Source organism: Rhinatrema bivittatum, chromosome 5 (genome assembly GCF_901001135.1).
Source record: "Rhinatrema bivittatum chromosome 5, aRhiBiv1.1, whole genome shotgun sequence".
Taxonomy (NCBI): Eukaryota; Metazoa; Chordata; class Amphibia; order Gymnophiona; family Rhinatrematidae; genus Rhinatrema; species Rhinatrema bivittatum.
The window spans coordinates 546,164-572,781 of record NC_042619.1 but is presented as its reverse complement, the minus strand read 5'-3'; the positions used below and the strand labels follow the sequence as shown (position 1 = coordinate 572,781).

The 26,618-nt window shown below is 44.3% G+C and overlaps 1 protein-coding gene across 1 annotated transcript in view; it reads right to left on the bottom strand.

The window, feature by feature from the left end:
- Positions 1–26,618, bottom strand: part of DCHS1 (dachsous cadherin-related 1) — a gene marked incomplete in the record, with an annotated part of 442,608 nt that overhangs the window by 201,985 nt on the left and 214,005 nt on the right. Inside the window, 1 exon segment of the mRNA XM_029601883.1 lies at positions 14,365–15,372. Coding sequence (XP_029457743.1) covers positions 14,365–15,372 — 1,008 coding nt within the window.

The following is a 26,618-nucleotide window of genomic DNA, read 5'->3' as shown; positions in this document are numbered from 1 at the left end:
GATACACTCAGCTGATACCTGGTCACACTGTTGCTTGCAGATGCTGCTATTTTGATTCTCACATTAATGATTCAGTCTGAATTGATGTAGTTTTATTGCTCCGTAGTTGATGTTCTCTGTGTTGATGGTTCAGCAGAATATGCTAATTGTATCTCAATCTGACACTCAGATAGGGTTTTTTGTGTAGAAAAAATCCCTGTTTCAAATAATTATTCTAGTTCTGTATTTGATTTTTGCAGCACCAGGGGACGGGGGGAGTATGTACTACACCTGAGTTTAACAGTTCCAGATACCTAAAAGATAAGGAGATTAGCAGGCTGTGTGCGGCCAGTGGGAGAGGCCGTTGAGCAAAGACCTGAGACAATGCTTCATCGAGGGGTGGCGAGGCACCCAAATAACTGCACATGTGGACGCAGCTATACCGAGCACAGTTAGCCTGATACTGGATAATCAATGAAGGGTGGCCTATATGTATCCTGATGAGTGGGTGACCCCCAGACGTCAGAGAAGCCAATCACATACAACAAGCAGAATGGAGATCACAACAGATGACAGAAGATACTGAGACCAATCACTGTGGACGCTCCTGGCAGGCTGGAGCCATGTAACGCTCTTATGCAAAGTTCTTGTTCTCTGTAAACCGGTGTGATTTGTAGTTTTGTACAGGAATATCAGTATATAAAAGTAATAAATAAATAAACAAATAAATAAATAAGCCTTGCTAATGTTTTAAATTGGGCAGATCTCTGTGTTAATTAAACTCCAGGGCAATGCAGCTTAGATGGGGCGTAGGTATTCTTGTTAAGGGTATTCTTGTCAATTGCACAGAGGGAGCAATGAGTTAATGGATTTAGCTTTTCTTGCAAAAAGCTGGTCTTTTATATTTACTAGTCCTAAGGGGAGAAGTGCTTAATGCATGTATATATATCCAACAAGTAATACACATGGCTCTAATTACATCTGACACCAATATAACTACAGATTAGGAAACTTTTCATCCAGCAGGTGTCATTGTGAATCCTCTAAATCCAGGGGTAGAATATCTTGGAGTCATTTTTTGTTACTTTTGTTGAGGATGTAAATAGATAGGCAGAGAGAGAGGGAAGAGAAAACTGGATGTGATGGTACAGGCTGGTCCTTTGGAAACATGTAAGCTTTGTAAATCTTTGTAGCATTTGTTATCATCTACCATTACTTCTTCTATGTAATCTGATTTTATTTTGTTATATCCTCCTATTGCTCAAATAAACTCACTTTCCTAAATACCTGGAACCGTGATGTACTGAATCAAAGTTTGTATGTGGCTATTTGCGTAGGGAATTAGCTCCTGGGTTCAAGCTCCCAGGTATAATCCCAGTAATTGTTTGTGTTTATATGGAATAAGCCCCTCAGGTAGCCCCCAGTGTGACCTCTGTAACAGTAGCCTCCCCCCAGGTCAGAGCCCCTGAGCAGAATACCAGTATTCCTAGGAACATAATCAATTGAACCTGAGCATTTTTAAGGATGATAAGCGTCATTGGGTAAGAGGACCATTCACAATATGGTCTCATGCTGAGTTACACCAATATCATCCTGCAAGCCTACAAAAAGTATGACGGATGGGCATGGCTGAACTATGATGAATACTTCAGGGACAAGATGGAAGAGAACTGTTTCATGTCCCGGTGAGCACAGGATGACAGACTATGGCTTAAGCAAATGACCAAGAAAGCAAGAAAAGTCAACACTCATGGCAAGTCTGCACAGAAATCCCATCATGCAACTGTGCAGGCCTCAAGATCAGCGCAAGCTCTTACCAATGTATGCTGGCACTACAAGTAATCTTCGTGCACCTTTCAGGACTGTAAGATTAAGCACGTCATTTCACCTTGCTCTGCTTCACACCCAGCAACCAAGTGTAGTGAAGAAGATGGTCAGGGGAAGCACTAACAGGCCGCAATAAGTCCATCATCTTCCCGTGGGCCTCATCACCCATAGATCTTACTATAATGTCTGCTGGCTGGACATTTACCCCAAGCATGAGGGGCATTGTGGCTAGCACAAGGTTTCTGCGAGGGGTTTCAAATTCCTTTTCAGGGGTTGTGGATGGCACCATCATGGACAATATTCTTTCTACTCGGTGACACGCAGATATAGCTCAGGAAAATTTGGGCATCGAAGTGGCACTGGGTCAGGTGGCAGGCCTGTTCCCAGGGCCCCCATTTAACCCAATGATCTTGTCATCTCTGGCTTCCTCTGGGGCTTCGGTGAATGATCACCTGCCTCCTGAGGAATGCACAGTCCAATATGCATCCTTCAACAGCGCCATAGTCCCATTGCGGAAATGCACTTTAATGGCAAAGATGGACATCGAGTCCGCATTCAGGCTCGGTTCACCCATACAGTTTTCCTTTATTGGGCTTTAAATTCCGTGACCAGTATTATTTTGAGAAGTGCATGCCTATGAAGTGTTCAGTGTCTTGCACATATTTAAGTTGTTTAGTTCCTTTTAGCACTGGGTCACAACATAGCAGGCAAAATTAAGTAATATCATACATTACCTTGACGATTTTCTATTTGTGGGACAGGAGGGGTCCGATTCCTGTGCCTATTCATTCAAGAGTTCCAGATTGTTGCCAGCAATTTTGGCGTTCTTTTAGCACATGAAAAAACAAGGGCCCGTCCACCGTCATTCGTTTCCTGGGCATAGAGTTGGATTCGGACAACATGATTTCCAGATTGCCAGTTGACAAAATTCAGAAGTTATGGGAGATGTTATATCAGGCAATGTGCACCAAGAAGCTCACTCGTTACAATGTACAATCCATCCTTGAGTTCCTTGAACTTTGCATGCAGAGTAATCCTAATAGGGAAGATTTTCCTGAAAAAGCTGCGATGACAGCAGGCATCCAATGGCCACATCACTTTAACAGAGTTTCCAAGCCCACTAAGGGTGACATTGCTATCTGGGCATCCTTTCTCGACAACTTCAACGATGTGTCTGTGTGGCAGGAGTCTCCAATATCCAGTTGAGACCTAGATATACAATCTCATGCTTCAGATGACTGGGGATTTGGGCTTCATTTTCATTTCATTTATTTAAATGTATTAATCGTTTAACAGTGGAGGCCTAAGCGATGTACAATAAAATACTCATAAATCGTTACATAATACACCTCGAGACAGAAACTTATCATAATAATTAAACAAACAAAAAAAAGCAAAGATCATACAGAAGCCGTATATGCTGAATAACATGCTGGTTCATATACGCCACAACTCAATAGGGAGGCTCGACTGTTAAAGAAATTCATGCTATCTGATTAATTAGCCAAATGCCTTTTTCAAGAGGAAATTTTTAAAAGATAATTTAAACATCTTGATACATTGACTCAGCCTTAAATCTACAGACAGAGAATTCCATAGAGTAGGTGCAGCCACAGAGAAGGCAGATTCTCTTGTAATTGGGAGGCGAGCAGATCTAACAGAGGATACATCAAGCATATCTCGCTGGGAAGATCACAACTGGAGAGAAGGCTGTCAAAGTGCATGCTGCACCATACCTTGGCCCTGTCCTGGGTTTAGGTGGGGGTAACTAGGAACATCACATTCCTTGAATTGTTTCCCATCCTGGTGGCCCTTGTGTTGTGGAACGACAGTTTGTGGAATAAACAAACAGTTTTCTGGTGTGACAATTTGGCCATAGTGCACATCCTTAACAGACAGTCCACCAGATGACTCAAAGTGTTACTAAAGGAGGTGGTGTTGATTAGCTTGTGCATTAATACAATCATAGGAGTGCATCTTGTCCCAGATATCTATAATGGCGTAGCGGATTCCTTATGTGCTAACTGGAATTTATTTCACAAACAGGCACTCAGTGCAGATGAAGCAAGAACTCTGATCCCGGATCACCTGTGAGAAATTGGGCTCCAACCACCAGGGACCTCCTGCAAGGATTGGTAGCTCCCACTACATGGGTAACATATTGCAGTGGCTACAAGCAAGTGCGTGGCTTCTTGACTCTGAACAGATGGGTACTGGGACCCATCTTGGATGACCTCATTGTCAAGTATATTACATTGGCCAAAGACACAGATATATCCAGGGGTGTGGTCTCCAAACAGTCGGGCTCACTTTCTTTGCAAGGGCACAGGGTTGGGGTGATCCCACCAAAGCATTCCCAATCAAAAAGATGATGGGCTGTCATAAACTCAAGGTATCCCATAACACATGATTTTCTAGTGGGCTTATGGAATTTGTTACATGTCATATGTGAATCTGAGTGTCAGACCAGCCTGTTTCAACTAGCTTTTCCATAGCATTCTTCAGTGCATTGAGCGTCAGCGAGTTGGTGGCCTCTGCCAAGAGCGTCGTTGGTTACTTCTGGATCCTCTTAAAAAAACATGAAATGCAAGGGGGGTTAAGTGCTACACATATTGATACACAGGTTAAAGATTGATCAGATGGGTCATGGGGCAACCCTTTCCTTAAAGTGCGTGGAGTCTCAAGTTACCTGCTTGGTCAAGAATCTGAATACCTAACTGGCCATTCCAACTGCAGGGGGCACTCATTTGTTAATCTTCACAGATTGGGTTCCTTTCACTAGGAACCACTATTCTCAGGATAGGTTTGATCAAGTTGGGTCTCAATGCTAACCTCTTCAGTACCCATTCATTCAGGATCGGGGTATCGACTAGCGCTGTGCAGGCGAGTTTAGGTATTTTCATGATATAGCAGATAGGGAGATAGAAATCATCTGCAGTGAACTCTTAGGTTGGATTGGGCATACCTTGCCACTCACGATCATTAATCTCTAATAGCAGATTTGCACGATGGTCGAAGGGCATTCATTCATCCACTGGGTAGCCATGAGGGTCAGGGAATTACTTTATTGACCACAATTGGGTTTGGCCTCAAAGGGAGTGAATATTGAATGGTTGGGTAAGTGCGGTTTGCACTGGGAGCAGCTCTTGCCTTGTCTTCGTAGCAGGAATGATTCGGGTTGTCTCGCCTGCAGCAATAATAATACATCTCAAAGGTAATGATTTGGGTGACATGCAACTGATACATCTGGTGAAAAGTGACTTGGTGGTTCCTACACACGTGCATTCTCTGGTCCGATATTATCCCATGAAGAATTTTTATATCCCTAAATGGGATATAAAAATTATGGAAACGTGGGTGCAAAAAGGTGAACCATCAAATGGAGGTGTGGATTCAAAGGTTTGGGGGCCATCAGATTTCACATGAGTGGGTGGATAGTCATGTAAAAGCATATACAGACCCAATAAAATATACTTGTCAGATATAGGATATGATCTCTTCAACAGTGCTTTGCAGGAAGCTTTGTAGGGTCTGTTATTGGGTATTAGTAACAGTTGCAGCTGGATGGAGGCAGAAGGCAAGTGCATGACATTACTTCATGCCTACAGCCCCTAGCCAAGCTGGTGGGGAGACTGAAATGTGATAGCAGGTGTTATCAGAGAGTTACTCAGCCGGTAGGCTAAAAAGATGGCATCTTCCTGGCAAAATGATGGGTCAATAATACCTCTCCGCAAGTGAGGCCCTTTTGCTTGGAACCACGGTGGGATCCGGGTAGAAGAGGCTGCTCTGTTTTGGGCTACAGCACATGGCAAAAAAAGGGCATTGCCCAGGTTGCCGATTACAACTATGGCTCAGATATTAGGTGATAATAGTTTTTGATTTTATGACAGTAATAAATCTGCAGCCTGTCTGTGTTCTTTTACTTGCTGCCTGCATGGTGGCAGTGAGAGGGGGCACTGCTCTGAAGCATTAGTTGTGGATGCCAGCTTTACTTATAAAACTTCTCTCCCTTTGGGCAATTTTGAAAGGGAGTTCTGCAAATAAAAAAACAATGATCTTTTGAAAATTGCCTGCTGATATCCGGGTACAATTATGTGCATGAACCCTACCCGTGCACACTTTTAAGCACATTGGGGAGAAACAATCCGTGGGAGGGGGAGTCTGGGCGATTTTGAAAAGAATGCTTGTAAACATCTCCGAAATCTTTCCCCATGCAAAGCAGTGATAACAAAAACTATCAGACAACAACCAACAGGGACTGAGTCGCATAGTCTGGGTAGACAAATGGGCATGGGTGTAGCTTGCTTACTGCGGCGGTTACTACCCCTAACTAATTTAAGCTAGATATTACACTTAGATGCAGCTCCAACACTGCTCCTTGCATTAATGGTGGGGGTGGAAGGGAAATAGAACCAAAGGGTTACTAAGGGCCAAGAGTAACAGAAGTATGAGAGAAAAAAAAAAAGTGTGAAGCTTGCTGGGCAGACTGGATGGGCCGTTTGGTCTTCTTCTGCCGTCATTTCTATGTTTCTATAACTTCTGCTGTTACAAAATTACCTCCCCACATACTTAAAGAGTCATTTATTGCCATATAGCCCTGCCCACCTTTTACATTCAGCTACTGAAGCCTTGTAAGTTTTACCATCATTGTCTGATGCACGAGCAAGCAGGACACAGGAAAGGCCTTCTCCTGCTTTCTCTACTGGCTCTGGAATGATTTGCCAAAAGAAGCACATTTATTCAACTATTTATTTACACATTTTTATATTTATCTATGTTTTACAAAATTTACTAAAACATGGCTTTTTATGCAGGCTTTCTAGCTCTATTTCTTTTAGGTTTTATATTTTTGAATGCCTGAATCTAATTTTATTTTTGCTGTTTTTACTTGTTTTCTTTTGGTTTTGGAATCATTCTTTACATAAGTGCCTTTTCTTGGAGAAACACAGCCTTTAAATAGGCTTTTAACAGAGTTTTTAAGATATTTATATATAGTTTTTAATTTTATTAACTTTTGTAGTTTTTGTTTTGTTTATTATGTTTATTGTTGTATTTACTTGTGCTTATGATTGATTTTATCTGATTGCTTGCCCATGTTATTGCTTTACACTCTTGTTCTCCCGCCTTAACATAAGAACATAAGAACTTGCCAGGCTGGGTCAGACCAAGGGTCCATCAAGCCCAGCATCCTGTTTCCAACAGAGGCCAATCCAGGCCACAAGAACCTGGCAAGTACCCAAACACTAAGAAGATCCCATGCTACTGATGCAATTAATAGCAGTGGCTATTCCCTAAGTAAACTTGAGTAATAGCAGTTAATGGACTTCTCCTCCAAGAACTTATCCAAACCTTTTTTGAACCCAGCTACACTAACTGCACTAACCACATCCTCTGGCAACAAATTCCAGAGCTTTATTGTGCGTTGAGTGAAAAAGAATTTTCTCCGATTAGTCTTAAATGTGCTACTTGCTAGGAGGAAGTGACGTCACCCCTCATGGGAGCTGTGTAAAAGCATTGCTCCGTGAGCCCCGCGGGTTATAGCGATTATAAAAGTGCTCAAAACCGCGCGGTTTTGCCGACAAACACAAGAAATTACCTCTTACAGGGGTCCTGTAGCTGGCAGCATGGCCACAAAACGTAAGGTAGCCGACTTAAAAAAGTTCTCCTACGCGCGAGACAGCGGCGATTCTGAGGCAGGGAAGCACAAAATGGCGTCGGAGGAGCAGAGTGCTGAGAGCGTGGAGAACGAGGAGGGAGCGATCGACCTGCCAGCCCCCACATCTGAATTTCCAACCAGAGCAGAACTAAGAGGTTGGTTTATTGAACTCAGGCAAGATATTAAGGGATACAAAGCAGAAATTACCTCCCTAATTGCAGAGATGAAAGAGGAGACAGCTGAACTTGGCAGACGAGTGGATGACACCCAGGGGGAGGGCTGGCTCCAGATGCAATCAAGTTATCAAGATTTGTCAGCCACGTGCCAGGCCTTAGCAGAAAAGGTAGAAGACATGGAAAACCGCAGTAGGAGAAGTAATCCCCGGATAAGAGGAGTACCGGAAACAGAAGAATACAAGGACTGTGTTACGGTAGTGGAGAAAATAGCGACATTCCTGTTGGAATCTCCTGAGAATGAGCCTGAAGCCGCCTCTTATTGACAGGGCCCATAGAACTCTGGGTCCCAGGTTAGGCAATAGAGCTAGAGACATTGTGGTATGCTTCCACGCCTTCACTCTTAAAGAACAGAAATACAATATCTCCAGGCGTCAGCGTTCTTGGAACTGGGAGGGGCATGATATTGCCATATTTGCAGATTTATCCTCAGCCACTTTCAAAAAGCGTCAGGAATTTTGCTGCATCACAGCTAAACTGACAGAGGCCAATATTCGATACAGATGGCTGTATCCGGGAGGATTATCCTTTACATTCCAGGGCACCACACATAAAGCAAAAACAGTATCGGAAGCCTGCGGGATACTGAAAGACATAGGCATTACAGTTGATGTTCCTCCGGCTCCAAAAGGAACTGGTTCCGCTTTGGCGCACATTGTGACTACGCTTCAGTCCCAACCTCGCTGGCAGCGGGCTCTCAAGGGCCGCAAGAGGCTTCAGAGGAATCTCGAGAAGGAGCCGCAGAACGCCCCATCGGATGACTGAGTATTTATACTGATTAAGCTTGAAGTTCATTCCTTAAATGAAAGTTTTTGAGTACACACTGGCGGTGATATTTTTGCTAATCATTACCCATCAGGGGACATGAGGAGAGACGACAGACTTCCTCCATGCTCAACAGAAGCACAGGGTTTGTGCTTCAGGGATTACAGAAGGAGGGGGGAGGGGGGATGGGGTTGGGATTGTTTCTGTTTAACATGCAGGTGGTAATATGGGGCTGGTACAGAGCTTGGTACCTGGAAGGATTTCCAGTGGCACATTGCAGCATATTGAACGGGAGTTTTTGTTGCCATGATGACGCTTAAATTATATTCTCTTAATGTTAAGGGACTTAATAGCCCGGGCAAGCGTCGCTTACTGTTTAAGGAATTAGATCGTATAAGGGCAGATGTGGTTTTTCTCCAAGAAACACATTTGCGGAAATGATATTTGGGCTTAATGAAGCACCCTAAATTTCCCTATCAATACTGGGCTGCGGCTACTCCCGCTGCAAGGTACTCGGGTACCGGTATTCTTATACATAAGGATACACATTTTGAATTCAAAGACCAGTTTGTGGATCCATTGGGTAGAATAGTTATGTTGAAATTATTACTGGGAGGGGAAATTTTTTCTTTGATCTCGGTGTATGGGCCTACTGACCATAAGGCTGATTTCCTTAATTTAATGAACAGTACCCTGTTTTCAAAAATAGAAGGATCTATAATTATCGGAGGGGATTTTAATCTCACATTGGATCCTAGTAAGGATACCTCCTCAGGGACTAGTTCGGACCCTAGGGTGGCTAGACAAGCACTTAAACGTATGATGACAGGGATGGGACTAGTGGATATTTGGCGCACACGTTTCCCTAGATCTAGGAATTATACATTTTATTCCACTCCACATAATAGTTATTCGAGGACTGATATGTTCCTGGGCAGTAGGAGTTTACTCCCTAGGGTACAAGAGGTGGAGATCGAGGCCATGGTGTGGTCTGACCATGCGCCTATTTGGTTTACATTGCACCTTAAGGATTATGATCGAGGGATACGATTTTGGAAACTAAATGATTCCCTTCTCAATGACTCAAGGTTTCTTTCTCAGTTGGAACATGATATTCATGAATATTTACTGCTTAATGATACTGGGGAGGTAGCCGCCGGGACGGTGTGGGAGTGTTTGAAAGTGACAATTAGAGGTAAAATTATAGCTCGAGCTTCTTATGTAAAACGACAAAGAGCTCGTGAGCGATCGCAATTAGTACGGCAGTTAACAACATTAGAGAAAAATCATAAATTAAATCCAACTCGGAGGGGCTCACTTCAATCTATTGAGGTGGTGCGTTCCAAAATAGCGTCTATTGATAATGCAGCAATCGCTTATCAGTTAGAACGGATCCAGCAAAAATACTTTGAAGGCGGCAACAAAGCTGGGAAGCTCTTGGCACACAAATTAAAGCGAAAACAAGATCAAGCTTCCATTGTAAAAATTAAAAGTCAGGAAGGTTCTATGATTTATGATGGCAAAGAAATACGACAGCGTTTTCAGCAATATTTTGCTGACTTATACTCTGCCAATGGGACGATACCACAGGGGGATATAGATAGTTATTTGGATAACTCAGAATTGAAAGCTTTAGATCCCTCTCAGAGGTTTATTCTTGAGAAAGATATTTCAGAATTAGAAATTCAGAAAGTAATTCAAGATTTAAAACCAGGTAAATCCCCAGGTATTGATGGATACACCGGCAGATTCTACAAACAATTTGCCCTTTTAGTGGCACCTATTTTGGCTAAGTTCTTTAAATCCTTAAAAGATGGCAACCCACTCTCTCCTACAGCCAATACGGCTGGTATCACAATCTTGGCAAAACCTGGCAGGGACCCCACGGTCTGTGGATCTTACAGGCCAATTTCCCTTATTAATATCGACTTGAAGATCCTGGCAAAGATCCTGGCTAACAGGCTGAATGGGTTTTTGGCACAACTTATTCACCCAGATCAAGCTGGGTTTATACCGGGTAGACAGGCTAGTGATAATGTGCATAAACTACTGGATATGATTTGGTGGGTTAAGCAAAAGAAGATGCCAGCGGTGGCTCTTTCGGTGGATGCTGAGAAAGCTTTTGATGTAGTTCATTGGCCTTATTTATTTGCACTTCTACAACGCTTAAATTTTGGGACCAATTTCCTTCAATGGCTGCACTAGCTTTACCAACATCCTTTAGCGTGCATAAAGGTAAATGGGGGCTATTCGTCCACTTTCGCAGTACAGAGGGGAACTAGACAGGGATGCCCCCTGTCGCCCTTGTTATTCGCTATTTTTCTAGAACCCCTAACAAACAAAATCAGGAATAACCCAGAGATTAGGGGAATAAAGGTGGGGGCCTTTGAGACAAAGTTATCACTCTTCGCAGATGATATTTTATTGTTGGTTACGGAACCCGAGAGATCTCTTTCGCTGGTATCTCAGGAATTGGAGGCTTTTGGTAAAGTCTCGGGATTCCGCATAAATTGGGACAAATCCGAAATTCTTAATGTTAATATTTCTACTGCTTTGGAAAAATCTTTGAGGGAGAAATACCGATTTCGTTGGGCAAATTCACATATTAAATATTTAGGGGTTTATCTAAGTGCCACGCAAGATATGGTTCACCTCAATTATGACAGATTGTGGGCTCAGATTACCAGAGATTTAGAGGAATGGAATCGCTATAGGATATCCTGGTTTGGGAGAATAGCAGCTGTAAAAATGTCAATTTTGCCTAAATTTTTGTACCTGTTTCAGACACTTCCATTAGCCATTCCGAAACCCAGTCTCGCTAAATGGCAGAAACGCTTGTTAGCTTATATTTGGGGGGGCAAAAGATCTAGAATTGCCTGCAAGACTCTTTATCGATCCAAAACGCAGGGGGGTCTGGGTGTACCTCATTTAGAGAGATATTACTTGGCAGCCAGATTTAAAACTTTAATAGAGTGGCATAGAAATGCATTGCAGAAACCGTGGGTAGTGTTTAGCCAACAGTTGTTGGCTCATGTTCCACTATATAGTCTTTTATGGCAACCTAAAAAGACTTGGACCACACAGCCTTAGAAGGTCTTGCCACCATCTATGCTGCTATCTTTGCAGTTGTGGGATACCCAGAAATCTCGGTTGGTGGGGAGTCAGGAATATTATCATAGCACTTATTTATATGCTAACTCATTATTTACTCCGGGCTATGAAAGTTCAGCATTCAGAGAATGGGAAAGGAGGGGTATTTGTACCTGGGGACAGCTATGGGGGGCACAACATATGGTAGGCTTTATGGAATTGCAGCAGAAATTTGGATTAGGGCAGCAAGATATGTATTTGTATTTACAGTTGCGTCACTTTGCTCATTCCCACAATTTATCTATACACTTCGCACAGAGCAAATCGGACTTTGAACGCTTATGTTTAAATTCACATCAAACTACTAAATTACTTTCAAATGTTTATGCATTCTTGGGAAAAGAACAGTATCAAACCCCCACCTATATAAAGGCATGGGAAGCAGATCTCCATAGAACCTTTACCCAGGGTGCATGGGAAGATCTCTTTTCTAATATGGGAAAGGGACTTATAGCCTCACATATCATTGAAAATTGTTGGAAAATGGTATTCCGCTGGTACTATTCGCCAGAGAGGCTACATCATATGTATCCCTCCCTCACAAGCAGTTGTTGGAGGGGATGTCCGACAACGGGTAGCTTCTTCCACATGTGCTTCTTCCACAGTGCTTCAAACCACTATCTTTGCCAAAACAGACTACTGCAACTCCCTGCTCCTCGGCCTTCCTAACAACGCCATTCATCCCATTCAAATTCTGCAAAACACAACAGCCCGAATCTTGACCAACCTACGCAAACATGACCATATTACACCTGTTCTAAAAGATCTTCATTGGCTCCCAATAGCATCCCGTATACAATATAAGGCACTCTCTCTCATCCACAAGGCTTTATACAATCCTGAAATGAACTGGTTCAATGAATCCTTCCGCTTACACCAGTCCAATAAGCCTACCAGACATGCACATCTCGCAACCATGCCTATCCCCTCTCCCAAACTCCACAAACTAACCTCCACAAGAGCCCGTGCACTATCCATCGCCGGGCCGACCCTTTGGAACACAATGCCAGTTGAACTACGGCAAGAGGAATGCCTGAAATCCTTCAAGCGGAAGCTTAAGACCTGGCTATTTGCCAAAGCATACACCTAATCTCCACTCTGCCTTTCCACCGCCCCCCTTTCGGTACCCCACTTTTGCCCCATCCTTCTTCTTTCCGCCCCCTTCTCCCCTCTTCTCCCCCCTCTGCTCTCCACTCCCCCCTCCCCCCCTAATATTCCCAAATCCCTTTTCTCTCTGTTCTCTCAACATTGTACATATGTATATATTTGCAATTCTTGTTTAATATTTAATGCAATTTATCCCACGTTCTCTTACCCCTTTATTCCCTTGTTAACATGTTTTATCTGTTCCATGTAAAGCGCCATGCATGGCGTATATTTGCGTTACACTGTGAACCGATGTGATATCCTGGATGAATGTCGGTATATAAAAATTTTAAATAAATAAATAAATAAATGTGTTGGGATTGCACACAAATTCGCCCTCTATGGTTGCAATTGGAAGATTGGTTAACTCAATTATATCATTTTCCCGTTTCAATTCTCCCTCAACAAGCGTTACTGGGTTTTCCTCTCCATCAGGGAAAGGAACACACCAATACCATGGTTAACTTTATTTTTACAGCAGCCAGGATTGAAATTGCGAGGCGATGGAAATCTCCGCGACTCCCCTCACTGTCGGACATTCAACAAAAAGTGGAGCAAATTTATAGACTGGCGGAAATTACAGCATATCTTCGGCATACTGTGAACACCTTCAGGAGTACATGGAGACTGTTTTCTATTTGGAAGAAGCACCAGGATTCTTCTGCGGGAGCCTTACAGTTCTAGCAGAAGGAAGAGACTTATTAAAATTTAAAAACAGTTTTCAATGGAAACTTAGCCCGGAAGACTGCAAAGAATGGGATAGGCGATTTTTCTCTCAATACTTTGCACTTTGGATCACGTATGCTATATATCACTCATGTTAAACAGAAAGGGTGGAGGGAGGGGGGAGGGTAGAGGGAATTGAAGTTTATACTTTTGTACTGCATCTTACATGTTGATATCCTAATGTATTAATCACAGATATAGTACCTAAGTGAGTTCATAGCCATTTGAAACGGCATTTGTAGCTCTACTTTAAATTTTTATTGTGTTGTTCATTACTATTTTTCATGTACATAATAAGATGCACAATTGTATGCAGATTTGAAATTTGTAATGTTGCAATATTAAGCAATAAAACATTTCAAATTAAAAAAAAAAAAAAAAAAGTGCTACTTGCTAACTTCATGGAATGCCCCCTAGTCCTTCTATTATTCGAAAGTGTAAATAACCGAGTCACATCTACTTGTTCAAGACCTCTCATGATCTTAAAGACCTCTATCATATCCCCCCTCAGCCGTCTCTTCTCCAAGCTAAAAAGTCCTAACCTCTTCAGCCTTTCCTCATAGGGGAGCTGTTCCATCCCCAGCCTTGAGCCTTTATTTGGAAAGCGAGTGATACATTAAAGTTGAATGATTGAACGAGCATCAGATTCAGCTATGCTACGCTAGAGAGATTCTTACACAAACCTTGCTGGACCCAAAGGGATCTAGCAAATACAATTTGGGAATCATTGTTCTAGGATTAGTATGTTTCTGCTCCAAAGAGATAAATACTAACTTTAAGCTTAGGAACATTAGCAATGTTTCACATAGATAGGGAACCAGCATTCTACTGAATCTCCTAAGCAGCTGCAGCCCTCTAGGAGTGGCTGTGTTTCCCTCTTACCTGTGTGGGAGTTGATGAGAAAGTTGGGGTCTTGCTGCAGAAGGCGATAGGTTAATCTGCTGTTCTGCCCGGAGTCCCTGTCGGTGGCTGTCACTCTGCCCACTCCTGTGCCAGGTGGCTGGTTCTCGGTGATGGTGAAGAAGTACCGGTCCTCATTCAGCTTCGGCGCGTTGTCATTCTCATCAGTGATGGTTACTCGGACTGTTGACGTTCCCGTCTTCCTCTGATCACTCCCACCACTGGATGCCAGCACAGTCAGGGTGTATAGATCTTTGGTCTCTCTGTCCAGCATGCTCTTCACAAAGAGCCACCCACTTTCTGGCACAATGCCGAAGCTAGCAGCATCACCGTCTGCTCGCAAATGGTATGTGATGAAAGCACTTGTGGGGTCCTGGGGACGTGCGCGGACCTGTAGGAAACGCATGTTCACTGCAGTGGCTTCTGTCACCTCTACGCGATAAGTCAGCGTGTCAAAGATAGGGCCACTGTCATTTTCAGGCTGCACATATACCAGCAGTGTGAAGCTGGCACTGAGCTGGGGGACACCGCTGTCCCGTGCCAAGATCTTCAGCTCATAAGTGGGGCAGTTCTCATAGTGCAGCACTCCAATCAGCCGAACCTTCCCCGAGGAGCGTTCAAGGCTGAACATGCGCTCACCACCCGACACAAGGTCAAACTGCACCTGGCCATTGGGCCCGCTGTCACCATCCTTGACGTGGAGCGTGTACACCGTGCTGCCGAGCTCCGCGGCTTCAGGAAGCAGGATAGAGTCGTAGGGCGCCGGGAAAGATGGAGCATTGTCGTTAACATCAGACACAGTGATCTTCACACGGGTGTTGCTGTAGGCAGGGGGCGAGCCACTGTGTGCTTGGACCTCCAGAATCAGAGCAGGGTGAGTCTCATGGTCCAGGGGAAGGCTGGTACGGATCTGCCCCGTGCTGGAGTCAATAGAGAAAAATGCATTGGGGTCGCCAGAGGAGATGGAGTAAAAAATGCTGTCAGTGTGACCTATGAGAGAGAAAAGACAGATTTCATGTATTAATGTCATATTGTGATTTATTATTATTTAATTTACTATGAATGTCTATTGGAAGCCACCTGGAATATAGATAGATGTATATACATTTTAAATAAATAAAAGGCAAAGATTTTTATTTATTTTATTTAGTGCTTTTTTATACCGACCGAGTATTTCTCAGATAAAATCACTAGCCTTAAAGCAAAGATACCGATCTTAACTAAGCAGGAAATTAAAATGCACAAAAGAGACGTAACACCATGGGACACATTTGACGAGGTATCCCAGAGAGAAGTGGAATCCATGATAAAAAATTTGAACCCCGCTCCACATAAGATTGACACCATTCCCACCATGGACATCAAAAAACTAGCTGATAAAATAGTACAAAAGCAACTGGCAGAACATCTAGACAACAATAACATACTTTACCCCTCACAACACGGCTTCAGAAAACACTATAGCACTGAAACATTACTAATCTCACTAACAGATAATGTACTACGAGGGTTTGATAGCGGAAAACACTACATTATGATATTACTAGACCTGTCAGCAGCATTTGACAGTACATCACAGCATAATAATAAAAAGGCTTGAAGAAATAGGTCTACAAAACAAAACAATTGAATGGTTCTGCTCCTACCTACACAATAGATTTTTTCAGGTACAGATAAAAAACACAATATCAGACGAAATCAAGCTAATGACGGGGGTCCCACAGGGGTCAGCACTTTCGGCAACTCTATTTAATATCTACATGCTGCCTCTATGCCACCTCTTGGCAGGAGTAGGTATCATACATTACATATACGCTGACGACATTCAGCTAATCCTACCAATAGAGGAAACAATTGAAAAAACACTAAACTTAGCAATGTTGTACCTAGATATAATTAAACTATTAAGCCAAATGGAACTGGTAATTAATATTGAAAAGACAGAATTCATACACCTTGAAAGAAAAACCACTGAATTAATACAGAATCCCATCAAACTTAAAAAGGACCAGATAGTGGAACTAAACGGAAAAGCCAGAAACCTAGGTGTAATAATTGACAATGAACTCAATCTTAAGCAACACATATCAGTGAAAGTTAGGGAAGGTTATGCCAAACTTATGGTGCTTAGAAGGCTAAAACCCCTATTAACACAAGCGAACTTTAGAACTGTTCTTCAAGCACTTATATTCGCGAGCACAGACTATTGTAACACACTCTTCCTTGGATTATCATATACAACACTAAGACCCCTACAAATTTTACAGAACTCTGCAGCCAGAATTCTAACGGGAAAAAGCAGAAGAGATCACATCACTCAAACACTCGCTGAATTACACTGGCTGCCAATTGAACAAAGAGTCCAATTTAAAACACTTTGCACAATCCACAAACTGATCTATGAGGAAAATACTGACTGGCTAAACACTGCACTACGGCTACATGTCCCCCAGAGAAATCTAAGATTAGCCAACAAAGCTCTACTAACCATCCCCTCTGTAAAGACAGCAAAACTGACACAGGTAAGAGAGAGAGCACTATCCCTGGCCGGTCCAATATTATGGAACACACTACCACTCGAAATAAGACTAATGAAAGATCTAAAACTCTTTAAAAAAAGCTTAAAAACATGGCTCTTCAAAAAAGCTTTTCACAATGAGAGTGGGGAGTAAGGAATACTAGCGGACAAGAAAGAGAACTCCGGCACACTGTTAATAGCAGTTATCCCTCCTTTATTATTTTATCTCATACCTAAAGATTAATTTAAGAGTACAGTATTCTCGTATATGGATATCCTATTATTCATTAGGGATGTGAATCGTTTTTTGACGATTTAAAATATCGTCCGATATATTTTAAATCATCAAAAACCGTTAGGGCCACGATACAATACCAATTCCCCCGATTTATCATCAAAAAATCGTAAATCGGGGGAAGGGGGAGGGCAGGAAAACCGGCACATTAAAACCCCCTAAAACCCACCCCGACTCTTTAAATTAAATCCCCCACCCTCCCGAACCCCCCCCCCCAAATGCCTTAAATTACCCAGGGGTCCAGCGGCGGTCCGTAGCTAAATCGGGGGAAGGGGGAGGGCAGGAAAACCGGCACACTAAAACCCACTAAAACCCACCCCTGACCCTTTAAATTAAATCCCCCACCCTCCCGAACCCCCCCAAATGCCTTAAATTACCCTGGGGTAGAGCGGCGGTCCGAAACGGCCTCCTGCTATTGAATCGCGTCGCCTTCAGCCGGCGCCATTTTGCAAAATGGCCGCTGCAAAATGGCGGCGGCCATAGACCAACACGATTCGACTGCTGGAGGTCGTTCCGGACCCCCGCTGGACTTTTGGCAAGTCTTGTGGGGGTCAGGAGGCCCCCCCAAGCTGGCCAAAAGTTCCTGGGAGTCCAGCGGGGGTCCGTGAGCTATTTCCTGCCGCGAATCATTTTCCGTATGGATAATGGCGCCGGCAGGAGGTCGTTCAGCGGGGGTCAGGAACCCTCGCTGAATGACCTCCTGCAGTCGATCTCCTGCCGGCGCCATTTTCCATACGGAAAATGGCGCCGGCCATACGCGTATGGCCGGCGCCATTATCCGTACGGAAAATGATTCGCGGCAGGAAATCACTCACGGACCCCCGCTGGACTCCCAGGGGGTCCGTGAACCCTCGCTGAATGACCTCCTGCAGTCGATCTCCTGCCGGCGCCATTTTCCGTACGGAAAATGATTCGCGGCAGGAAATCGCTCACGGACCCCCGCTGGACCCCCAGGAACTTTTGGCCAGCTTGGGGGGGCCTCCTGACCCCCACAAGACTTGCCAAAAGTCCAGCGGGGGTCCGGAACGACCTCCAGCAGTCGAATCGTGTTGGTCTATGGCCGCCGCCATTTTGCGGCGGCCATTTTGAAAAATGGCGCCGGCTGAAGACGACGCGATTCAATAGCAGGAGGCCGTTTCGGACCGCTGCTCTACCCCAGGGTAATTTAAGGCATTTGGGGGGGGGGATTTAATTTAAAGGGTCGGGGTGGGTTTTAGGGGGTTTTAGTGTGCCGGTTTTCCTGCCCTCCCCCTTCCCCCGATTTAGCTATGGACCGCCGCTGGACCCCAGGGTAATTTAAAGCATTTGGAGGGGGGAGTTCGGGAGGGTGGGGGATTTAATTTAAAGGGTCGGGGGTGGGTTTTAGGGGGTTTTAGTGTGCCGGCTCACGATTTTAACGATTTTCACGATACTTTACACACCCAAACGGCAACAATACGATTCCCTCCCCCTCCCAGCCAAAATCGATCGTTAAGACGATCGAGGACACGATTCACATCTCTATTATTCATATAAATGGAACTTCCAATCCACAATCCAAATAGCGTATATTATTTGAATCATGTAACCGAAACTTTATTGGCACCTACTAGCTAATTTATAATCCTAACCAGACTTATTTATGTGCCTATCTGTAAACCGTTGTGATGGTAACTACTAAACGACGGTATAGAAAAGTTTCTAAATAAATAAATAAATACAATGATAATGATCATATCCTATCGGTTTACAAGAAACAATGGGGTAATAACATTAACATTAATATGAACAATAGGCGAAGAGAGAGCAAAGTGAGCAAAAGTTACAATAAAACAGGAGCACTTGAACTGGGAGGAGGAAGAGCCAGAAGCATGTGTAACTCAGAACTAAATAATATCAGGTCATATACTCAGGACTATAATAATACCATATACTCAGGACTAAATAATATCAAATATATAAATAATATCATATACTCAGTACTATAATAATATCAAATATATAAATAATATCATATACTCAGTACTATAATAATATCATATACTCAGGACTAAATAATATCAAATATATAAATAATATCATATACTCAGGACTATAATATCATCATATACTCAGGACTAAATAGTATCAAATATATAAATAATATCATATACTCAGTACTATAATAATATTGTATATTCATGACTAAATAGTATCAGGTCATATACTCAGGACTATAATAGTATCATATCATATCAAGATGAGGGGAAACCCTGAACTTCCAGTGAAGTGCCATGACCAGGAAGGAATATGTAGATAGCCTGCCCTGAGCAGCTGCCCTGCACTTCAGTCTGATAATCACATTTAGAAGAAATGAGAAGCAACTGCAGAAGCATTTGATGAGCCATCCACTTCCACAATTACAGAGTGATACAGAAGTTAAAAGAGAAATAGTGAGGAGCCCTGGGCTTCTTATCCAGGGAATCCACTCTCTGACATTCTCCTTCTTTCCCAGGATATTGCACAGTCACAAGCTTAGTCACACAGTATTGTGGAAAATGGAATCACACTCATTGCTTGCACAGATGCCATGGCATTACAGAGCAAAGTTAGGGCCTCATTTTCCAATATCGCAGTGGTAATGCATGAGGGGGCGTGTCCCATGCAAATAAGGCATTTTTCATGCAGCAGGGAAACATCACGTGACACGACATTGTCACCATTTGCGGAAATGGATTCACAAATACATCGTGCACTGCGGCAGGGGAGAGGGGGAGGGAGAGGGAGAGAGGGGGAGGGAGGGAGGGAGAGAGAGAGAGAGAGAGAGAGGAGAGAGAGAGAGAGGAGAGAGAGAGAGAGAGAGAGAGAGAGAGAGAGAGAGAGAGAGAGAGAGAGAGAGAGAGAGAGAGAGAGAGAGACTTGCTATAGTGCTATTGCCCTAGACAGGTATTTGTATCCCTTTGGGGGGCCACCTAGTAACTCGAGGTGGGGATTAGGTATGAGGGTAGGGGGTTGGGGGGCCACTTTCACATTCAACATGAGACGTACGGAAAGAACAGTGGTCTCTAGTGAAGATTTGCTGGCCGTCGGAGTGAGGAAACTCACTCCAAGAAGAGATTTGGGCAACGTTCTCTCAAACTAGCTTGTTGTTGCCCAGGTAGAGTGTCCATCAAGCTAGGTTGAGAGAACGTTGCCCAAATCTCTTCTTGGAGTGAGTTTCCTCACTCCGACGGCCAGCAAATCTTCACTAGAGACCACTGTTCTTTCCGTACGTCTCATGTTGAATGTGAAAGTGGCCCCCAACCCCCTATGCTCATACCTAATCCCCACCTCGAGTTACTACGTGGCCCCCCATAGGGATACAAATACCTGTCTAGGGCAATAGCACTATAGCAAGTAAGTGTCTCAGTCTCTCTCTCAGTCTCAGTCTCTCTGACCTGACCTGAGCCGTTCGGAAGTGTCGTGGACAGCGATAACCCTTTACTGGCCCGTAGCGCACAGCATAACGCGAATGAAAGTGTTGTAGCTATTAGCCGCGCTAACACTGCGGCTGTTTCCCGTTTTACATATACTTCGCCCCCTGAATATAAAATTACGAATTTGCATTCGCAAATCGCGTTAACGGCTGTTAGCAGGATTTGCGGTATTATCTCCCGCGATAACACCTTGGAAAATGACCCTCTTAGTCTCACACAGAATTTGGTCTTTGCCATCCTTAGAGTCACAAAGTATTAAGTAACAAGTCTGTAATTCAATCCCTTTATTACAAAATGCGGATGTATGGTCTGTTAAGCCAAACCTTCGGTGTTTACTGAAGAGGATGTTGGGGAGGTACCCGTAATGGAGAAGGTTTTCATGGGTAATGATTCAGATGGACTGAATCAAATCACGGTGAACCTAGAAGATGTGGTAGGCCTGACTGACAAACTGAAGAGTAGTAAATCACCTGGACCGGATGGTATACACCCCAGAGTTCTGAAGGAACTAAAAAATGAAATTTCAGACCAATTAGAAAAAATCTGTAACTTATCATTAAAATCATCCATTGTACCTGAAGACTGGAGGATAGCTAATGTAACCCCAATATTTAAAAAGGGATCCAGGGGCGATCCGGGAAACTACAGACCGGTTAGCCTGACTTCAGTGCCAGGAAAAATAGTGGAAAGTGTTCTAAACATCAAAATCACAGAACATATAGAAAGACATGGTTTAATGGAACAAAGTCAGCATGGCTTTACCCAGGGCAAGTCTTGCCTCACAAATCTGCTTCACTTTTTTGAAGGAGTTAATAAACATGTGGATAAAGGTGAACCGGTAGATATAGTATACTTGGATTTTCAGAAGGCGTTTGACAAAGTTCCTCATGAGAGGCTTCTAGGAAAAGTAAAAAGTCATGGGATAGGTGGCGATGTTCTTTCATGGATTACAAATTGGCTAAAAGATAGGAAACAGAGAGTAGGATCAAATGGACAATTTTCTCAGTGGAAGGGAGTGGACAGTGGAGTGCCTCAGGGATCTGTATTGGGACCCTTACTTTTGAATATATTTATAAATGATCTGGAAAGAAATACGACGAGTGAGATAATCAAATTTGCAGATGACACAAAATTCTTCAGAGTAGTTAAATCACAAGCAGATTGTGATAAATTGCAGGAAGACCTTGTGAGATTGGAAAATTGGGCATCCAAATGGCAGATGAAATTTAATGTGGATAAGTGCAAGGTGATGCATATAGGGAAAAATAACCCATGCTATAATTACACAATGTTGGGTTCCATATTAGGTGCTACAACCCAAGAAAGAGATCTAGGTATCATAGTGGATAACACATTGAAATCGTCGGTGCAGTGTGCTGCAGCAGTCAAAAAAGCAAACAGAATGTTGGGAATTATTAGAAAAGGAATGGTGAATAAAACGGAAAATGTCATAATGCCTCTGTATCGCTCCATGGTGAGACCGCACCTTGAATACTGTGTACAATTCTGGTCGCCGCATCTCAAAAAAGATATAATTGCGATGGAGAAGGTACAGAGAAGGGCTACCAAAATGATAAGGGGAATGGAACAGCTTCCCTACGAGGAAAGACTAAAGAGGTTAGGACTTTTCAGCTTGGAGAAGAGACGGCTGAGGGGGGATATGATAGAGATGTTTAAAATCATGAGAGGTCTAGAACGGGTAGATGTGAATCGGTTATTTATTCTTTCGGATAAAAGAAAGACTAGGGGGCACTCCATGAAGTTAGCATGGGGCACATTTAAAACTAATCAGAGAAAGTTCTTTTTTACTCAACGCACAATTAAACTCTGGAATTTGTTGCCAGAGGATGTGGTTAGAGCAGTTAGTATAGCTGTGTTTAAAAAAGGATTGGATAAGTTCTTGGAGGAGAAGTCCATTACCTGCTATTAAGTTCACTTAGAGAATAGCCACTGCCATTAGCAATGGTAACATGGAATAGACTTAGTTTTTGGGTACTTGCCAGGTTCTTATGGCCTGGATTGGCCACTGTTGGAAACAGGATGCTGGGCTTGATGGACCCTTGGTCTGACCCAGTATGGCATTTTCTTATTTTCTTATGTTCTGGCTGTAAAGATTTTACTGTCAATGTCTAGGAAGTGTGTAAGAGATCACAGGAAGAGCTTTAGGAAGTGTGTAAGAATGCTGGCTGTAAAGGTTTTACTGTCAATGTCTTGATTTTTTATTTCTAAATGTAAGACTATTATCATTAATTTGTAACACTTGCTCTAAAATGGAATAAAATTGCCTTTTCCTTTCCGTCTGATGTTATTTATAAAACCATTTCTCTTCTGATGGAAAGAATGTTTTTCTGCACTCACGCCAAACACAAAGACTTGCTCAATTTTCCATGGAGTGTACATGAATTTATTTTAATGCTGGCAGCCTTCAATAATTTTTTTTGCCTTACAGGGTGGATCTCTCTACTATACTCAAAGGCAGACTGAGGTGTATTGATTCTGCTATGGTCAGAGCCTGGGAATGTGAATCCTGCCCTTGTGCACTAGGATTTGTGGTTCTCACTGTTCCCAGAGCCTGGGAATGTGAGTCCTGACCCTTGTGCACCAGGATTTGTGGTTCTCACTGAGACCACAGCCTGGGAATGTGAATCCTGACCCTTGTGCACTAGGATTTGTGGTTCTCACTGAGACCACAGCCTGGGAATGTGAATCCTGACCCTTGTGCACTAGGATTTGTGGTTCTCACTGAGACCACAGCCTGGGAATGTGAATCCTGACCCTTGTGCACCAGGATTTGTGGTTCTCACTGAGACCACAGCCTGGGAATGTGAATCCTGACCCTTGTGCACTAGGATTTGTGGTTCTCACTGTGCTCAGAGCCTGGGAATGTGAGTCCTGACCCTTGTGCACCAGGATTTGTGGTTCTCACTGAGACCACAGCCTGGGAATGTGAAACCTGGCCCTTGTGCACCAGGATTTGTGGTTCTCACTGAGACCACAGCCTGGGAATGTGAATCCTGACCCTTGTGCACCAGGATTTGTGGTTCTCACTGAGACCACAGCCTGGGAATGTGAATCCTGACCCTTGTGCACCAGGATTTGTGGTTCTCACTGTGCCCAGAGCCTGGGAATGTGAAACCTGGCCCTTGTGCACTAGGATTTGTGGTTCTCACTGTGCCCAGAGCCTGGGAATGTGAGTCCTGGCCCTTGTGCACTAGGATTTGTGGTTCTCACTGAGACCACAGCCTGGGAATGTGAAACCTGGCCCTTGTGCACTAGGATTTGTGGTTCTCACTGTGCTCAGAGCCTGGGAATGTGAGTCCTGACCCTTGTGCACCAGGATTTGTGGTTCTCACTGAGACCACAGCCTGGGAATGTGAAACCTGGCCCTTGTGCACCAGGATTTGTGGTTCTCACTGAGACCACAGCCTGGGAATGTGAATCCTGACCCTTGTGCACCAGGATTTGTGGTTCTCACTGAGACCACAGCCTGGGAATGTGAATCCTGACCCTTGTGCACCAGGATTTGTGGTTCTCACTGTGCCCAGAGCCTGGGAATGTGAAACCTGGCCCTTGTGCACTAGGGTTTGTGGTTCTCACTGTGCTCAGAGCCTGGGAATGTGAAACCTGGCCCTTGTGCACTAGGATTTGTGGTTCTCACTGTGCCCAGAGTCTGGGAATGTGAAACCTGGCCCTTGTGCACTAGGATTTGTGGTTCTCACTGTGCCCAGAGCCTGGGAATGTGAAACCTGGCCCTTGTGCACTAGGATTTGTGGTTCTCACTGTGCCCAGAGCCTGGGAATGTGAATCCTGACCCTTGTGCACCAGGATTTGTGGTTCTCACTGTGCCCAGAGCCTGGGAATGTGAAACCTGGCCTTTGTGCACTAGGATTTGTGGTTCTCACTGTGCCCAGAGTCTGGGAATGTGAAACCTGGCCCTTGTGCACTAGGATTTGTGGTTCTCACTGTGCTCAGAGCCTGGGAATGTGAGTCCTGACCCTTGTGCACCAGGATTTGTGGTTCTCACTGTGCCCAGAGCCTGGGAATGTGAGTCCTGGCCTTTGTGCACTAGGGTTTGTGGTTCTCACTGTGCCCAGAGTCTGGGAATGTGAAACCTGGCCTTTGTGCACTAGGATTTGTGGTTCTCACTGTGCCCAGAGTCTGGGAATGTGAAACCTGGCCCTTGTGCACTAGGATTTGTGGTTCTCACTGTGCCCAGAGCCTGGGAATGTGAGTCCTGGCCCTTGTGCACTAGGGTTTGTGGTTCTCACTGTGCCCAGAGCCTGGGAATGTGAGTCCTGGCCCTTGTGCACTAGGGTTTGTGGTTCTCACTGTGCTCAGAGCCTGGGAATGTGAAACCTGGCCCTTGTGCACTAGGATTTGTGGTTCTCACTGTGCCCAGAGTCTGGGAATGTGAAACCTGGCCCTTGTGCACTAGGGTTTGTGGTTCTCACTGTGCCCAGAGCCTGGGAATGTGAAACCTGGCCCTTGTGCACTAGGGTTTGTGGTTCTCACTGTGCCCAGAGCCTGGGAATGTGAGTCCTGGCCCTTGTGCACTAGGGTTTGTGGTTCTCACTGTGCTCAGAGCCTGGGAATGTGAGTCCTGGCCCTTGTGCACTAGGATTTGTGGTTCTCACTGTGCCCAGAGCCTGGGAATGTGAGTCCTGGCCCCAGAAACATGGGGGTAACCTGCATGGAGCAGCAGTTACTACCCTTAACATAAACATGGGGGTAACCTGCATGCAGCGGCAGTTACTGCCCTTAACAGAAACATGGGGGAAACCTGCATGGAGCAGCAGTTACTGCCCTTAACATAAACATGGGGGTAACCTGCATGCAGCGGCAGTTACTACCCTTAACATAAACATGGGGGTAACCTGCATGGAGCAGCAGTTACTACCCTTAACATAAACATGGGGGTAACCTGCATGCAGCGGCAGTTACTACCCTTAACATAAACATGGGGGTAACCTGCATGGAGCAGCAGTTACTACCCTTAACAGAAACATGGGGGAAACCTGCATGGAGCAGCAGTTACTACCCTTAACATAAACATGGGGGTAACCTGCATGCAGCGGCAGTTACTGCCCTTAACATAAACATGGGGGTAACCTGCATGGAGCAGCAGTTACTACCCTTAACATAAACATGGGGGTAACCTGCATGCAGCGGCAGTTACTGCCCTTAACAGAAACATGGGGGAAACCTGCATGGAGCAGCAGTTACTGCCCTTAACATAAACATGGGGGTAACCTGCATGCAGCGGCAGTTACTACCCTTAACATAAACATGGGGGTAACCTGCATGGAGCAGCAGTTACTACCCTTAACATAAACATGGGGGTAACCTGCATGCAGCGGCAGTTACTACCCTTAACATAAACATGGGGGTAACCTGCATGGAGCAGCAGTTACTACCCTTAACAGAAACATGGGGGAAACCTGCATGGAGCAGCAGTTACTGCCCTTAACATAAACATGGGGGTAACCTGCATGCAGCGGCAGTTACTGCCCTTAACATAAACATGGGGGTAACCTGCATGGAGCAGCAGTTACTACCCTTAACATAAACATGGGGGTAACCTGCATGCAGCGGCAGTTACTACCCTTAACAGAAACATGGGGGTAACCTGCATGCAGCGGCAGTTACTACCATAAGGAAATTTCTGGGCAGACTGGAGAGAGCATTTGGTCTTTTTCTGCAGCCATTATTCTTACTATGGGGACTATATTCAGACACAGCCTGCACAGCAATATTAGCGGGATAAACTTATCTGGCAATCTTTGCAGGCATATTCAATAGTGCAGCCATTGTAACGCAGAATGGTGAATCCAGCGAAAACGGGGGGCGGGCCTGCGAAAGCTGGCAGCCATCGCACCACCGCGGTGTTATCGCTGCCAGCTTTTGCACGCAATAGCGCCACCATGAAAGGTGGAGCTACTGGGCGCGCTACTGGCGACGATAACGGTGCTTACCTTATCGCCGCCAGCGA